The sequence below is a fragment of the Gymnoscopelus braueri genome (genome assembly GCF_963280865.1).
Source record: "Gymnoscopelus braueri genome assembly, chromosome: 17".
Lineage (NCBI taxonomy): Eukaryota > Metazoa > Chordata > Actinopteri > Myctophiformes > Myctophidae > Gymnoscopelus > Gymnoscopelus braueri.
The window spans coordinates 19,943,282-19,960,863 of NC_137617.1; the positions used below are offsets into that span (position 1 = coordinate 19,943,282).

The window sequence follows — 17,582 nt, forward strand, 5'->3', positions numbered from 1 at the left end:
TAATTATGGCCATACAAATAGGTTCTATATATCAATTATTATGACTTTTAAACCATATTTCTGGAAAACAATGGTCACATACCAAACTTTTCACAGTTGATCCCAAGGTAATTAGTCCTGTAGAATCCATGTCTGCTCAGGACATTTTTGGATTGTGCATATGTAATTAGATAATTTGCATATTTTAGCAAATTAGTGGAAATGAGCATAATAAGGGTGTAGGTAAACCAATATAAGTGGTATTTAGGGCACAAAATATTCAAATTGTTATCAGATATGAAATGCTTAAATACAAATTTAAAAAAATGATGAGATATTGCAGATTTTGTATGCAGATTAGGTCAATCTTTACATTTATTCTTAAAATATGAGTTCCTTTTCATAAGAATATCATAGCAAAGCAAATTATTTGACTAAATTAGCCTAAATAGTGTAGCGTCCAAGAGTGTGCACTGGGTTAAGGGGGGGCATGCCATAAAGCTGTACTTTCTGTAAAACTAAGACACATCAAGATACACTAGAACGAACATGTCAAATACGGTACTATATGGTTAACCAGTCTGAAATAAATTGCTGCTGCCTGTCCTATGGTGTGGCATAACCTTGCTTAAGACATTGTTTCCAGACCAAACCTCTTCAAATGTTCCTGCGAGCTACGTTTGTCAGGAAGACACAATCCTTTATTAACCTTCTGTTGACACAGTAACATGGCAATCTGTTGATTACAGTGACGCTGGTCCACTGCGTGTAGGATACATTGTTGTCTTTGACCAAAAGTGCCCCTGTAGATCACGCAGGGAACTGTCCAGCTGATCCAACTCTGAATCTGGTTGTGGACCACATCACTGTCCTGCTCTCATTTGTATTAGCCTCGCGTAGCCAGACTATATCACTGCGTGGATATGAGTCTGGTGCTTCTATGAGGACGTTTTTTTTCCAAGGGGGCGGGATCAAAACAATGGCTCTGGACGCAATTGGTTAGACCTACAAACCAACTACCAATCACAGTCTCCCATATTTGAGTACTGGGCCCTGATTGGTCACCCCAGACTTCTGGAGCAGGAGGGCAATTTATTTTTGCACTGGCAGATTCGTCAGGGGTTCAGGGGCAGCGGGGCTTTTGTGGTTCCCATCGGTCACGGTAACAGTGTTGTTATGGAGATGGCCTGCTTGATGGTGCACCTCGAAATCGGGTCATCTGTCCTTCTGTACTTTAGTAATCAGTTAAGAGATGTGACGGTTGAAAAGGTACAGGTGGAAATGCTTCACAGCCTGCACCACCACCAACAGCTCAGGTCGGGTCAGGCAGAAGTTCCTCAACTTTATCTTGGCACAGTTCAGGGAACAGCTTACCGAACCATTATTTCTCTGCTCTCTTCCTCCTGAGACAGCACAGTGCAGGCTCCCATCACTGGCATCTTTCACCATGATATATTATTATTTGGGTCAGGATATACTCGGACTGAGGTTCTAATGAGTACCTTCCATAGCTGATGCAAGGCACCAGTGTTGCATGCCTCGTCCCAATGTGTCAGCCTGTTTAAGGAGCTGGTGTTGACTGCAAATTTCCGCACAAACAGGCGATAATATACCAGGGGCCTATTACACGAAAGGAGAATTAAATAAGCCTGGATTTATGTCAAATCCAGGTTTGACAAAGTCTGGTCCGTACAGCCTGGTTTATTCCGTTCCATGAACGCCAAGCCAGGCTGAAAAGGAGCGACTTTGTCGAGCTAGACCTTGTCAAGCCAGGCTGTGTCGAGCCAGGATGGTAAAGCCAGGCTTCACGTATTCCTATAAAAGACCATGAAAGTCGATTCCTTGAACTTGACCAATCATGGAGCCCAAAACCAGAGCGGCGTTCTTCTCTGTGGCTTAACAGCAGCACTGCAGCAGCTCATGGAACGGTGGCGTTCCCAGGAATTACATTTAGGGCAGGCGAGGTCCCCGAGGGGGGTACTCTGGAAAAAATCTCTGGGGAAACAACAACAACACTACACTGACTACAAAACTGAAAAACGTTAATAAAAACAACAAGTATAATCAATCAATCAATTAATTCTTCAGCGGTGGTCTCTTCATGTTGTAGTTTAGTAATGAATGGCTCAAGCTGCTCTCAGAGCCCCTTTTATGCCAGGTGAGTACAGGTGATGGCCCAGACCCCCACCCCTGGCACTCCTGGTACCCCATGAAGACAAAGGCATACATTTGCATCACTATATAGGTGAGGGTCGCTCTGCTGAATGGATACGGTGGTGATTAGCTGCCTGCCCGCGTGAATGGACGAGGAGGCGGGCTAATGGTCCGACGGCCACTATTCTGTTATGATTGGATTTTTTCACTGCCTGTTTTTCAGTCAGTCTTTTACTTCATTTTCTAGGGGAGGCGAGATTTTAGTTCCTGCCTCTACGGTGGGTACGCCACTGATAGCGTCACAATCATTTTTAACCACTTAGCTTTGGCTATTCAAAAATAGCAGATCTACAAGCTATGAGCTTGTAGATCTGCTATTTTTGAAAAATCTTGAAAATGAGTGCATCTTTGAAATATATATACATTTTTAAAGCAAACATTTTTAACTCAAATCTTTGCTTCTTGGGGTCCCTGGCACAAAACATTTTCAGATGGGGGTCCGCGGCCAAATGTATATCAATTTAGGGGTCCTTGGCATGAAAAAGGTTGAAAACCACTGTTCTAAATGGCAGTGGTTCACAAACCTTTTAGCTCAAGAGTCTTGAGGCTTGGGTCCCGGCTCCCGGGGAGACATCAAATTTCTCTTTTGGGTCTTGAGTCCCAAGACTCAAGACCCAAAAGAGTCTTGAGTCAAGACCCAGGCTCCTGGGGAGACATCAAATTTCTCTTTTGGGTCTTGAGTCCCAAGACTCAATTTTATGTCTCCCCGGGAGCCGGGGTCTTGACTCAAGACCCAAAAGAGAAATTTGATGTCTCCCCGGAATCATACGAGGAAGTAAAATGTATAATAAGCAAGAAAGGAAACGCAGCCGCAATAAATGGATCCAGGGAGAAAGCGTGGCAAAGTATTCCCGACAAATTAAATGCACAAGTCGTCCAAAAAAATATACAATATACAAAAGTCCATGAATATATAATTCAGTTAGGCTTAAACATGAGGAGTGTATAGTGAATATTGGAATTATCGCCTACTAATCTACAATGCGATAGCCTATTATATGCGCCATGCATCCAACCAATATGTCTGTGTCTGTGCTCAGGAATGTGTCAAAAACAAAAAAAATCTCCATGAATTCAAGGCTTCATGGAGTGTGTAATTGATAGAAAATAAGTATTTTTGGGGTGAACTATTCTTTTAAATGTCTTGTTCAGGGACACTTTGACATATTGCTCAGGCCTGGGATCGAACCTGGGATTTATGGCTTGACAGGCAGGCTCTCTAACCATTCAGCTATGGCCACATCAGTTGTACTCTGTAACAGTAAAGGGGTTTCAGGGGAAACCAGCAAAATGAGGAATAATATAATAAAAGACTGTCTTGCTAATAAAGCGTCATGTCTCTCATTTTCTACAATGTATTTGATATTACCTTTATATTATTTAATCAATTATGCATTTCATCCTCTATATATTGTCCAGCAACCTTTATGATAAAGGTGAAAAAAGATAGTAGGCCCGTGGGGGGATATATATATATATATATATATGTATATTTATGTCTGTCACACATTTTTATAATATAAAAAAGAATCTGTAATATATTATCAAACATCTAACAACAATATGAACTATAGTGTTAACAGAGTGACAATGACATATCACATGAGTCATTGTGAAACAATTATGACTCATGGTCACATTCTATTTCAGCAATCTATTTCGATTTGCTGTGTTCTTATGAAGAACTCATGCATTAATAATAAATGTAAAGACTGATCTAATTTGCATAATTGTTCTGCAATATCTTATCTAAAAACAAATGTTATATACACATTATATTTGTTAACAATCTTAATATCTGGTGCCCTAAAGACATTACTCCGTCTCCTACACCCACATAATCAACATAATTATCTCATTTAAACATGCACAATGCAAAATGTCCTAAGCAGAAATGGATTCTACAGGAGAAATTACCCATAGAAACTGAGAAACATTTGGTAGTGACCATTGTTTTCCAGAAATATGGTCTAGAAGTCATAATAATTGATATACAGAAACTATTTTTATGGTCAAATTAGCTTATTACATGAACAAAGAGCAGTTTATTGGGATATTTACTGCTTCAGTAGTGGTCAGATGTACAGGAATAATAATTTGTAAAAATTAGTACTTGGAGTAACACTGAACAGGAAATGACCATGCGTTTGCTTTGAGTCGTTACATATGCATAATATAAGCTAATTAGCTACCATAAACATACCCAATGGTTACACTGTAAAGGTCCTTACACCTGAATGAGATCAAATGTTCATTATTTTACCAGAAAACCACCAAAACACAAGTTGGATGACCTCTACTCGTTATTTCTGCTAGTTTAATCAAATATGCAAATGATCTCATTAACTATGCGCACGACAAAAATGGCCCAAGCAAAAATTGATTCTACGCAAAAAATCGTATTAGGAACAACTGAGAGAAGTTAGATACACCCGTTAATCAGGTTGTTATAGCTTTTGCCCTGTCTACAAGTTAATATAAAAGAAAACTCCAGCCACCCACGATCTTAGTTGGAGACAACATTTATTTAGAATGACTTTTCGGTAACAATTACAAACCAAATCTTAAACAAAAAGAAAAACAATATACATGTGTGTTTGCATGGGAAGTGTCTGCAGTGTCTGCACTGGGAGGGGTTCAGTAATAACAAGGGACGTTACTTCCACAGCTTCTTGATGGACATGTTCTTCTCGCTGTCCTTCTGCATCACCTGGTGAAAACCACATTCAAATATACCAGTTTAGAAACGTTACGGTACAGACACCTTCATTGGCATCAGTAATATGGTATTCAGAGCAATAAGCATTGTCAGGTCCCCAAGCAAAGTAGGTGGCTGTAAACGCATGTAGTGTGATGATGGCCTGCCTATACGGTCATATCTATGCGGGTAGACTAATCTTGTATTACCAGACCTTCATCTCATCGAACTCATGAGATGAAGACATGAAGGTCCTGGATGACTATAACCCAGTGTTAATTTTGTTGACTAAGACTAAACAATTTCAGATGACTAAAATAGGACTAAAACTAAATGCTATGCTATTCAAAAGACTAAATCAGAATTTGCTGTCAAAATTAACACTGCTATAACCAGCCTATGCAAGAAATGACTGAGCTTAATTCACATCACCTAACAAATGTGTTGATATCTAAAAGTATTAGGTTTGCTGGAGGACACTGAATGTATGGTTAAAACCATACATTCAGTGTGTAAGCTTATTTAATTCATTAAATGTCGTTCTTGATCCGACAATTATGGTGCTCACTGCCTGCTCTCAACCAAAGTAGAGTAATCGTTTGTGTTGGATCCTGTGGGAAACCAAATCTGATGCAGTCAGAGTCCTATAATGGTTTAAAGTATTTGTGTGTTGTTAACAAACCTTTGCCACGGCCATCTCAAAGTCCTCCTGTGTGACGTGCACTCTCCTCTCTCTCAGAGCGTACATCCCTGACTCCGTGCACACACCCTGTCAAAACAGAAAACCCACCATGTAAACAATGAACTTCTGCAGAGTCAAATATGTAACATTTTTATGAGACTGAATAATAAAAAATAAAAAAAATGTTTTTTTTACAGAACCTAAATTTAGGTTTTTCGGTCTTCGATCTACAAGCTCACTATCTGCTATTTCCGGCTAATGTTCCCCCAGAATATGGACGCTGGGGTTCAAGTGGTTAAACAGTGTCTTGGCCCCCATACCGTACCTTGACCTCAGCTCCAGAGGCTCCAGGCATGAGCTCGGCGATCTTCCTCAGATTAATGCCACGTGTCAGATTCATCTTCCTCGAGTGAATCTTCAGGATGTCCAAACGGGCCTGAAGGGGTGAGGGGGCAATGAAATGAGACGCGGTCAAAAGCAGAATACACGAGATATGTATGGGGGTGCACAAACATGGGAGTATAACTACAGGAATTCTAAGTGCCTGGGTGGTACGAACCTCCTCATTGGGAGGGGGAAACTCAATCTTCCTGTCAATCCTGCCTGGCCTCAGCAGAGCAGAGTCCAGGATGTCAATACGGTTGGTAGCCATGATGACCTTGAAGAGATAAAAAGGGGTAAGTTAAGAATTAACACTTAGATGCAGGAGTTTCAAAGTAAAAGAAAAAAAGTCTACAAATATTTATCACTGATGGAGATACTTCCACTAATTTTGAGTCTGGTACTATGTCCTCCATGCTTGAAAGGAAAACCAAATTATACAGAGAGTCAGGTCTTCCTTGTGAACAGAATGCGTCACTTTCAGCTGATAGCTCTGTTTTGCCACTGCCAAGTTTAGTTTACACACGCCATTACACATGAATGAGAGCATGCATTAGGATAGCGGCTAATAGAAACCAAAAGCAATGACCGCTCCTGTGCTTCATAATATGTTAGATTTTAGACAACTGTTATTGCATGAATCTCCGGCCTCAACTACAGTATCTTCCTGTTGACCATCCCCTCTGACCGTCCCTTTCACCTCACGTCTCTCGGTGCCTCCCCTCCAATGCTCTGGCACCTCACACTTTAAAAACCCCAGCTTTAGATCATGACTTTAGAACATAAAGTGCGTGTTCTACCTTAATGTTTTTGGTGGCCTCGAAGCCGTCCAGTTGATTGAGCAGCTCCAACATTGTCCTCTGCACCTCGCTGTCTCCTCCAGAGCCGCCTTCCAGGCGCGATGAGCCGATGGAGTCGATCTCGTCCATGAAGATGATTGAAGGAGCGTGCTCCCTGGCCATGACGAACAGCTCGCGCACCATACGGGCACCTGGAACGAGAACGTTTGCTCAGATTTTTTTCTAGAGCAGGGGTCTTCAACATTTTTCAGGCCAAAGACCCCTTAGCTCAGAGAGAGATGAAGCAGGGACCCCCACTACATTGTATACAATTGTGTTAGATAGTTGGTTTGCTTCTTTTTCCTTCTACACCAAACCTTTTCTGGTAAAATAGCTGATCTATAAGCCTTGCAGACCGTAGATCTGCTATTTTCGGCTAATGTTCAGAATAGGGATGCTAGGGTTCAAGTGGTTAATGTAAAAAAAAGAAAAGGTTCCTATCACATAGATTTGGCAGCTCCCCTGTAGTAACTCTGAGGACCCATTATCTAGAGGCCAGGTTTGATTTTAGAATTAAATGAGCCACCGTGTGGAACTCACCCTCTCCGATGAACTTCTGAACCAATTCAGAGCCAGAGACCCTGATGAAGGTGCAGTCGGTGTGGTGGGCCACAGCTCTGGCCAGCAGGGTCTTTCCTGTGCCTGGAGGCCCATACAGCAACACACCCTGGTCACAAGGAGTTAGACAGACTAATCAGAACCATTTACAATGTAGCAGAAATACAGTACATTGTGCAAAAACATTTCATGACCCAATCAAGTTCACCTAATAGATGGCTAATGTTTATCTTATTTCTTTTAGGTGAATTGTCAATGTATTACTCGTAGTCCTAGAACTGGTTTGAAATGACCGGCCCGGACGGCTGGCGTAGTGGTCCGGGCACCTAGGCTGCTAATACAGTGTATCGCGGGTTCAAATCCCAACGACCTTTGCTGCGTGTCACTCCCCATCTCTCTCTCCCCATTTCCTGTCAGTCTACTGTATCTATCAATAAAGGCAGAAAAAAACCCAAAAAATATATTTAACAAAAACAAACTGGTTTAAAATGAAGGTACAGGAGCCAAAATTCAGATGCCTTTTATACAAATTATGTTCATGCGGCATCCTCCAAGCAGCAACTATGAATTGCTGCCTTCAGGAAGGCGATACACGGTAGTGCAGCTTTGCACAAATCCTGATTATGAGACGGGCCGAAAGGCATGGCAGGAGTGTATGTTTTGCACCCTGTCCATCCGTCCGTCCGTCCGTCCGTTGTGAAACTGTGCACACACAATCCCTGGATGCCAATTCAGAACCTCTGACCCAAATTTTCACATGGGCCTGTTATAGCGCCACCAGGAGGCTGATTTGTGCAAAACCCTTTTTTTGATATTACCCCCACAGATTTTATGCAAACGTCATGCAAATCGGTACACAGTATCTATATAGTCATGTGATCAACACGGATCTGTCCGATTTCCCATATTCCATCCTCATTGGCTAAGGTTGGCTTCCAAAGAATAAATGGCACCCTTTTCACATTGGCCTATTATAGCACCACCAGGAGGCCACAATAACGTACCTGACCTGGCGGAGACCTGTGCTCCGAGGAGCATTTTTTCTAGTTTATCTTTTGTGCCTGCTAGCGTAGCACTCATGAACCGAATGGGAGTGTGATTGTTGCATTACTAAGTACGCATCATTTAACTCTGAAATCATCAGTTTGCTAATTTAAGAATTATGATGGCTTGTGAGGCTATGCTACTACATAGCCAGAATGTATTTTCCATTAACAATATTACCTCTTTGATGACATGACTTAGCACATTACCGCTGACTGTCTTTGGGTGCACTTGTTTAAAGACACCTGATCCCCTCCCTGTCGGTTTGCATGAGTTTACTCATTTGATTGGTCCTGACCGCTCTTCGGATTGATGCAATTCATTGGGATGTCATAATTTGTATATAAAAAAAGCTAATTTCACAGAAAGGCGGAGGGTCTGTTTTATGTGTTGTGGGTAACGTACCTTGGGCTGTGCAATGCCCAGAGCTTCAAAGAGCTCTGGGTGCTTGACAGGCAACTCAATCACTTCTTTGATCTCCTTGATCTGCTTGTCCAGGCCACCAATCATTTCGTAGGTGGAGTCCGGCACCTTCTCCACCATCATGAGGGACACCAGAGGGTCCACCTTGTTGGGAAGGATCTTATGCAGGGTATAGCTATCGTTGCGCAGAGCCACGCGGCAATTGGGAGTCACCTAGTAAGAGATTGAAGAATTTGGTTGGTGACGATAGTGACAAAACAATTGTCCAGTTTATCTGTGCTAAATACTAACATTAAAAAGAAACTATTCATACATTTGTAATAATAATAACAAAATAATAAACAAAGAAAGCTTCAGTACTAACATCATTGATGTCGATGTTCTTGTCAACATCCACAACAAATTTGCCCTCTGGGTGCACCTGAAAATGACAAGAGCAGCAGTTTAGACCACCATCTAGTGGATGATAATAGTATGCTACCCCTGCATTAGTATTGTCAAACAGAACTCAGGTATACACAATACACATACCTTTACAAGCACTTTCTTTTTGTCCATAGCTCTAACCACTTCCCCCACATACGATCCCTGTTCCTGAAGCAACTGCAACTCCTCGCGAAGAAGACGCACTAAAACAGAGCAGAGGTTGCATTTAAATTTACAGTTTGTTATTCCATTCTGTCAAATTGCTCATAGGAATGGTCTGAAATATTATTAGAACAAAAGTTGATAACTTGGTTGTTGGCAAGTAATGATGCACCTTTAGCATTGAGTTCGTTCCTCTGTGCCTGAAGGCGTCTGAGATTCTGGCTTTTGTCATTCACTGTCAACTGTAGAGGGAAAAAATAAAACATTCAAGTTCGACTGGCGAGGAAGCAGTGCAGTCACACATCAAAAGAACAATCGAGGACGACGAGGAGTTGAATGATCTTCTCTCACCTGTAACTCTTCTATTTTGGACAGGTAATACTGCCTAAGGCCAGAGCCTCCTTTACTGTCCCCAATTTCCATCTGTTGAGACAAAACACATTTAATGAGTAAGAATTAGGGCTGCATTATTTCAGGATCAACATCACAATGTATATGTGTATTTCAACAGCAACATTGCAAAGGATGCACTTGTATGTTGCTCTGGCCCATTTAGACCTGAGGCCGATTCTAAAAACGCCTTCTAAAGTTTTAAGAAAAACGTAATATTTATTCAAAGATAACAAATGTATGTTGCTATATACTGTACATAGCAACAAGAACCCCAAAAGGGGTTCCCGTCCTGAAAGGTATAGTTACAAAAAGGGGTTCCCGCCCCAAATGTGTTAAAACAAGAGCATCTGCTAAATGCCTTAATTGTAATTGTAAAGGGAAAGCCAAGGCAAATTGTACAAAAAAACTTATACTTCTTGAAGCTGACAAGGTTTGCATTTTTTCCAAACTAATCAATACGAAAAACAGTACAGTCCATCTGATAAATAAAATAATGACTGAATGCCTATTCTGCGTTCACTTAATGGTAGGGTAATTGGTTAAAGTAAGTGTTAATTAGCTCTATATTCTGATAGTACTCATTGCTATAATATAGAGTGGTCAGTAACAGGAGTCTCCATGTCTCTCCAGCTCTTTATTAAACAGAAAGTACATTTTCAGGTCAGGATACCAATTTTTTACTTATTATTAAGTATAGAAAACTCAGACAGGATACAGATTACACAAGTGAAAATTGGAAGTAATGACACAAAGAAATGAGCAGACAAAATTGGAACTGGGTACTCTCCTTCCACCTGAAAATGTATTATCTGTTATTAATGTCTGTTTATCAAAGAGCTGGAGAAATGGTGAGAGAGAAATGTTATTGAGCCAACAGTCTCTATAGCAATGAATACTATCAGAATATAGTGATTTAACCTTTTAGCAAAAACAAGTTGACCAAAACATATCTAAATTTTCCCTCTTCAAAATCACCCTAATCATTACAAGAGAGATGATTCATTTCCAGGTGTTGAAGTTGAGATATAAGCAGATCTGGCATTATGCAGATTATATGCTTATATCTCAACTTCAATACCTGAAAATAATTGATGTCTACCAGACTGCATTGTTTGTTTGTTTTAATTGCCAACTAATTTCCCATTTCATCCACTTAGATTAATGTCAGTGCTAGTTAATGATCATATTTTTTATTTTCAGTTCAGTGTAAGTTAACAAACACCTCGACAGAGAGACTATAATGCTTGACAGATGGTGAACTTTAGCAAAAGCCTCCATGACGTTAGCTTGTTAGCTTCTAGCTACAATGAGACAGCAAACCGGTACGAGTCATTGTTTGTTATTGACTGAGTTGACATTAATGACGTTATATTTTCACAAAGGTCCTGCGACTCGTTTCGTTCGGACGGCGGCCCGTCCGCCCGAAGAGCCTGAAACACAGCGTTTTATTCACACTATGACGTTTAAAACACAGAGAAGAGCAGAAATCTGCACTTACATGATCCATGGCGTCCGTCTCCATCTTGGAAAACCCCATCAGTGTTGCCACATTTCGCGAGAGAAATAAGGAGCTAGGTCTATGAAAACAAGCCCAGAAGAAGCGTTCGGCTATTTGAAAATAGCAGATCTACAAGCTTGTAGATCTGCTATTTTCAATAAAATCTTGAAGAAATTGTGAGAAAAAATATACGTATTTGAACACAAATCTTGTGTGGGGCCCAAAATATTTTCAGATGGGGGTCCGTGAACAAATACATATTAATTTGGGGGTCCTTGACATGAAAATATTTGAAAACCACTGCTTTAAACAACATTTAGGAAACAAGCCCAAAATAAGCAACATGCCCCAAAAACCGCAACCACCAATATTTCCATTTGTTCTGTACAACTTTACAGAAAAACAGGCCAAAAGTCGCTTATAATGAGCGGACATGGCAACCCTGAAACACACACTTCCGTCAGATGATGCAAGACTTCCGGCAAGGAGCTCACAGCGCCCCCTATATGACTACTAGATCATACCGCTCTCTCTACCTAAAGAGAGAAACAAGTGGCTATGTTAGCCTTGGATATACGGTGAGATATCATAATAAAAAAGGAACCTAAACGGTGGATTATTCTCAGCCTCCACTTCTTGGGATCGTTACACTGGTGTCAGAAGTAAACAAAAATAAATAAAAGAGACTTTGCCGGTAAGGAGACGTTGTGTTTGTCGGGTGCTAGCTAGTTAGCTTCAGTCAGTGAGTTAGCTAGGCAAGCTGGTTAGGAAGCGACCTAAAGCGTCACAACATGGTCCACACACGGCACACAGCCAAGTTCCCCTGTAACCAGTGTGTAGATGGCAAGTCCTACACGAAGAAGATCTTAGAGAGCCACAAGAGACGTATTCATGATGGGGAAAAAAACCACTTGTGTGGCGAAGCCAACTGTGGTAAGCAGGGAGCACTGCACTAATTGCAGTTATTATTTTCTTTAATATTAGTTTTAGTTCTTTATGGTGGAAAATTGTGTTATACATTGTTGCTCATTGTACTTAACGGTAATGACCTGTGTGTTTTCCACTAGGAATGCGCTTCTTTCTTTTCACTGACCTGAAACGCCACGAGCGTCAGCACACCGGTGAGAAACCATTCCCCTGCATCTTTTGTGGGCAGTGCTTCACCCGTAATGAATGGCTGATAAGCCACATCAAGAAGAAGCCCTGCACCCGTCGCGCCCGGCTGACAAGCCACTTCGCCTCCACGAAGCACGGCAGGCCTCTTGCTTCCTCCATCAAGCCCTGCACCCGTCGCGCCCGGCTGACAAGCCACTTCGCCTCCACGAAGCACGGCAGGCCTCTTGCTTCCTCCATCAAGCCCTGCACCCGTCGCGCCCGGCTGACAAGCCACTTCGCCTCCACGAAGCACGGCAGGCCTCTTGCTTCCTCCATCAAGCCCTACACCCTTCCTCCCTACGCCCTGCTGACAAGCCACGACATCAATTATTACATCAGGCCCAGCGGTACCATCTCCGGTATGAGCACCAGCACCAGCTATTCGACAGGCAGCTGCGTCACGGCGTGCACTACGATCTACAGCAGGCTCCGCGTTGCGCCTAGCCTCCTATTGTGATGTAAGCCATGGTTCACATGACGCTCGTCTGTCAAAAGCGTCATGGCGCTACTTGTTCCTGTTTTTTAAAATGTTTACATTTACAACCCGTACATCTACATAAAGTAGTTCAAATATAAAGTGCTGACCCCATGGCCATGGATGTAACAAGTTAAAACGCCCTGGTCTAAGTAACCGTATCTTCCGTATTTTTCAATACAAAGCCTTTTAATCCAATCGGTGGCCATTTTTTCATATGCTTTCAACAACGCAACCCTATCGGTTGGGAGGTGTACTGCACTCTGATACATTATAACTCTATTAAAAAATGGCCGCCAATCGGATTAAAATACTTTTTATTGCACAATACAGAAGATACGGGTACCTAGACCCAGACGTTTTAACTTGTTACATTCATGGCCGTGGGGCCAGCACTTTATATTTGAAATGTTAACGTTTATGTAGATGTACGGGTTGTAAATGTAGAAATCTCAAAAAACAGGAACAAGTAGCGCCATGACTGTCATGATATGACGGTCATGTTGGCTATACAGATGTATAAAATCATTACAATGAAACGGAGCTAACAGGATAACAGTAACTAATTATAAAGATGGCCCAAATAAAACGCAAAAACGGCATGCTGACTAAACAGCCATGTCACAGCCTATTTAGTAATGCCCTGATGCCCTTCTATGATTTAAAAAAAAAAAAACTGTCTCGCAGTATTTTCGGGGACGCGTCCATTTAGTTCAGTCCGGTCTAGATCCCCCGCCTACTGTATCCGGTACGGCACATGCACAATACACAACGCTGTTTCCGTGTCCGCTCAAGACCGGATATGCAAACTGAAAAGCCAATTGGAACCCATTTAAAATGTACGTTCCGTGACCATTTTCTTAATCAAACATGGCCAACACAGCATTCTGACTAAACGTACTATGTCATGCACGTGTTTAGTAGTGTACTTTTGCGTTCTATCGTTAAATACAAACATATTTGCCAGTCTTAACTCTATGGGTCCTGTCCGCACAAGAACTAAAAGCAAGATGGCTGCTCCTGCAAAACTGAGCTAGCCTGTGATTGGCTGGCAGAGTGAGGAACAGCGCCATTGACCTGCCATAGAGATAAAACGGTGGCCAAACACGGTATTGCATCCGTAGTGAGTTAAGACTACCATAGACTTTGCATTGAAAACGTTAAGGGCGAGTTAAGCTTAACATTTCCCAGTGCTCGCACCGCCGGTCCCGAGGAATACGAAACGCCCCCCTACAATACGAAACGCCCCCCTACAATACGAAACGCCCCAATAGGATACGCCCCAATAGGATACGCCCCTAGTCTGCAGTCTGCAGACAGACCCCTCTCGGCCAGGAGGCCATCCACAGAGCCTAGTCCCTCCACGTGCCAGAGCCTCTCCTCTCCCCAGTCCCGGCAGAGTAGTTCCGGAGAAGCGGACTGAGTGGCCCTGTCTCTCCCTCAGAGGACTGACCGTGGGTAGCTACTGGGACGTAAGTCGGGGCTTGATCAACCCCGGCTGGGTGACCTGGGCGAGGGTGTATGACGAGACCCGAAACACCCGTCGACCCCAGGCTACAACACTGATGATACGTCCCAGGTGCATCCATGTGATGTTTTTTATTTATTTATGTGTGTGTGTGTGTGTGTGTGTGTGTGTGTGTGTATATACATATATATATATATATAATACACACACACATTATAGGCAGGCTATATTTGTATTGCTGCTACAATGTATGAGGAACCAGAACAACATATTTACTCTCATGTACACAAGATGTAATAAAGAAACCTTGAACATTACAAAATGTCTTTGGCCTACAAATATATAAACTTGGGTCAGTGCAATGAATGGAGAATTCTGATTTCACCTTCCCAGAGTAAAACTTCTAACCTCAGTAAACTATAACTAAACCTAACCTTATTCCTAAACGTAACCTCAGTAAACTATAACTAAACCTAACCTTATTTCTAAACGTAACCTCAGTAAACTATAACTAAACCTAACCTTATTCCTAAACGTAACCTCAGTAAACTATAACTAAACCTAACCTTATTCCTAAAAGTAACCTCAGTAAAACTATATGCGTAACCCTAAACTTATTTCTAACCTTATCCTCAGTAAAACAAATACAATACAACAACCTCTGGTCCACTTGGTGACCCAAGGGACATGTGTGTCAAATGTTATGCTTTTATGAGATTCTTTAGTTGTCTTTTGGGTCAATCGACAACTAGCCTCGGAAACCCATGCATTTTTTTTTGTTACAAAAAAGAAAAGCCTGGGGGAGGATCCCATGAACTGTGGTCTCGGAGCGGGAGTGAACCTTGTTATGTCCTAACCAATCAGTGTGCAGAGGGGCGTCGCTCCAAACTTGGTGACGTCAGTATTCTGTTCCGTGTGCTCCCTTCAAAACAGTACCGATGGGACACAACTTTTACTACTGTTGTTATTATGAAGGCTAACTGGCGAGGCTAACTACTAACCACTATTTGAAGACATGGCTGAACCCACCACTCCATCAAAATCCATCACGGGCTTGTGCAGACTCTGCGGAGAGAGGTTTAGTAATCCTAGAAACAAGCACAATTTATTCATTAAGAATAACAAGCAGGACTATGCACTAGTTTTTGAGGAGCTCACGGGAGCATCAGTGACAAGTAGCCTCGGAAACCCATGCATTTTTTTTTGTTACACTGGAGTAGCAGACCACCTGCACCTTGTGTCAACCACCTAGACTTGGAATTGTCGTACCGGACTTTCCCCAGTAGATGTCACCCATGCACTGCAGACAAACGTGTGTCTGGGACGGTTGCTTTCTGGGTTAGCAGCAGCAGCTGCCGCCTGTTGGTGATCTGCTGGCGGGGCATGTGCGTGCGTGCGTGCGTGCGTGCGTGCGTGCGTGCGTGCGTGCGTGCGTGCGTGTGCGTGTGCGTGTGCGTGTGTGTGTCAGTGTTGCCAAAGACTTGGCCCAAGTCTGCTTATTATAAGCGAGGGCTAGTTTTTCTGCAAAGTTGCTTGTAAATATTGGTTAGTTGCGGGTTGCGTTTTTTTTTTTTTTTGCTTGTTTCTAGTGTTAGTTTATTTGGGTTTCATGTGAAGGACCCCCAGATGAATATGTATTTGTCCGCGGAACACCATTTGAAAGGGAGGCACACGTATTGTTAGCTTGTAGATCTGTTCTTTTTTTAATAATACACTAGTAATTATAATAATAAAAGTTTAAAAAAAAAAACTTTCCCAAATATATCTATCTATCTATCTATCTAACTGCCTGTCTATTTTATTTTATACATACACAGACACACACAATACACAGACACTCGCACCCACACATTGAACTGCACTCAAGGTATTTGTGTTTGTCATGTCTTATGTTTGATTATTATGTTTAACTTGATTATTTTTGTTTAACTACTTGTTTATTATTTTTTAGGTGAGAACCTTTATAAGCCCTTTATAGGTTTCCTTTTCTCACCTGCACTTATTTCTGTGTTGTTTTAATGATGTTACTTTTGTTCTGTTTTTATTGTGCGAATAAATAAATCAAATAATAATGTACTGAAACAAGCCATGAAATCTCAATCATGTCCCTTTAAATGACAGATTGCTATGTTGATCTACTCTACTCGCCCCAGTCTCCACTAGGTGGCAGCAGAGCCTTTTTCATAGGAGGGCTTTTAGTACACAGTAGAAACGTGTCAATGATAGTGGTTCTCAAAGTGGGGTCCAGGGGTCCCCCCTCCCTCCGGGGGTTGTTAGGGCCGGTGCTAGGCAATTTGGCGCCCTAGGCAATATTTTTTCTGGCCCCCCCCCCCCTGCCACAGCGCCACCTAGAGCCTGCAAGTATGGGTCATGGGTCATGGGTGAATGTAAATGCACATTGTAAAGGACTTTGGATAAAGGCTAAACATGTGCACATGTTATAATGTCTTCTCTTTTTTTTCTCCTTTATTTAACCAGTAAAAAACACATTGAGACTGGGTTCTTTTACGAGTGTGAACTGGCCAAGAGAAGAGGCATATAAATGTTGCACAGCTCTGCCAGTAACAATACATACAGGACAATAACAGACATATAAGGCTCCAGACATCCCAAAACAAACTGGTCAGGACTCAGGCCACTGCTTGGCCTCACTCCTACAACTCATCTAACCCCTGCTCATTTTGCTAGGGTGGGATGGCTCAGGGTAGAGGACAGAGTACACAGCAACTTGCAATGGGCCTGGTCTACAACACATTGTTCAATAACATAACATAACATAACATAACAACATCCTTTCCCTACTATATTTGTATTTTCATAACTGTGTATTAAATTAATGAGTAGCTACACACACCTTTACATGTTATGCAGTAGACTGAGTTTATTCAGGCAGGGTTTTTTCATGGTCACAATAAGATACAAGCAAACCCATTTTAAGTTGCAGGATTTTTTGTAATCCTTGAACGACGCACAATGAACATTGTGCTCAATAGACACGAGAACACCGAATATAGAAGTCACTTGATATCAAAAGAAACCCAGCTGGAATGTTACTGAAAAAAATGAAATATTTGCACCCCTAAAATAACCAGCAAAGGGAGTGGAAACCACGAGCATAGTACAAGATTCTGACTAAAATCTTCACTATCACGACTATCATTTACTGTGGCTGCTCATAACAGACTCC

General features: G+C 41.9%; 2 protein-coding genes across 2 annotated transcripts; one reads left to right on the forward strand and one right to left on the reverse strand.

The window, feature by feature from the left end:
• Positions 1–4,697: 4,697 nt before the first annotated feature.
• LOC308105302 (26S proteasome regulatory subunit 8) lies at positions 4,698–11,348 on the reverse strand. Its single transcript, XM_080455958.1, has 12 exons — positions 11,298–11,348; positions 9,758–9,829; positions 9,579–9,648; positions 9,350–9,447; positions 9,183–9,239; positions 8,801–9,031; positions 7,334–7,460; positions 6,755–6,945; positions 6,133–6,231; positions 5,899–6,009; positions 5,574–5,660; positions 4,698–4,903 (listed from the first exon to the last, which is right to left on the reverse strand). The coding sequence occupies exons 1-12, from the start codon at positions 11,334–11,336 to the stop codon at positions 4,850–4,852; spliced, it is 1,236 nt and encodes a 411-aa protein (XP_080312084.1). The 5' UTR covers positions 11,337–11,348; the 3' UTR covers positions 4,698–4,849.
• A 496-nt stretch (positions 11,349–11,844) lies between these two features.
• On the forward strand, positions 11,845–14,706 carry LOC308105303 (uncharacterized protein). The gene is made up of 2 exons (XM_080455959.1): positions 11,845–12,230; positions 12,365–14,706. Exons 1-2 carry the CDS (start codon positions 12,089–12,091, stop codon positions 12,907–12,909), a joined length of 687 nt encoding a protein of 228 aa, XP_080312085.1. The 5' UTR covers positions 11,845–12,088; the 3' UTR covers positions 12,910–14,706.
• The last annotated feature ends 2,876 nt before the right edge of the window (positions 14,707–17,582 follow it).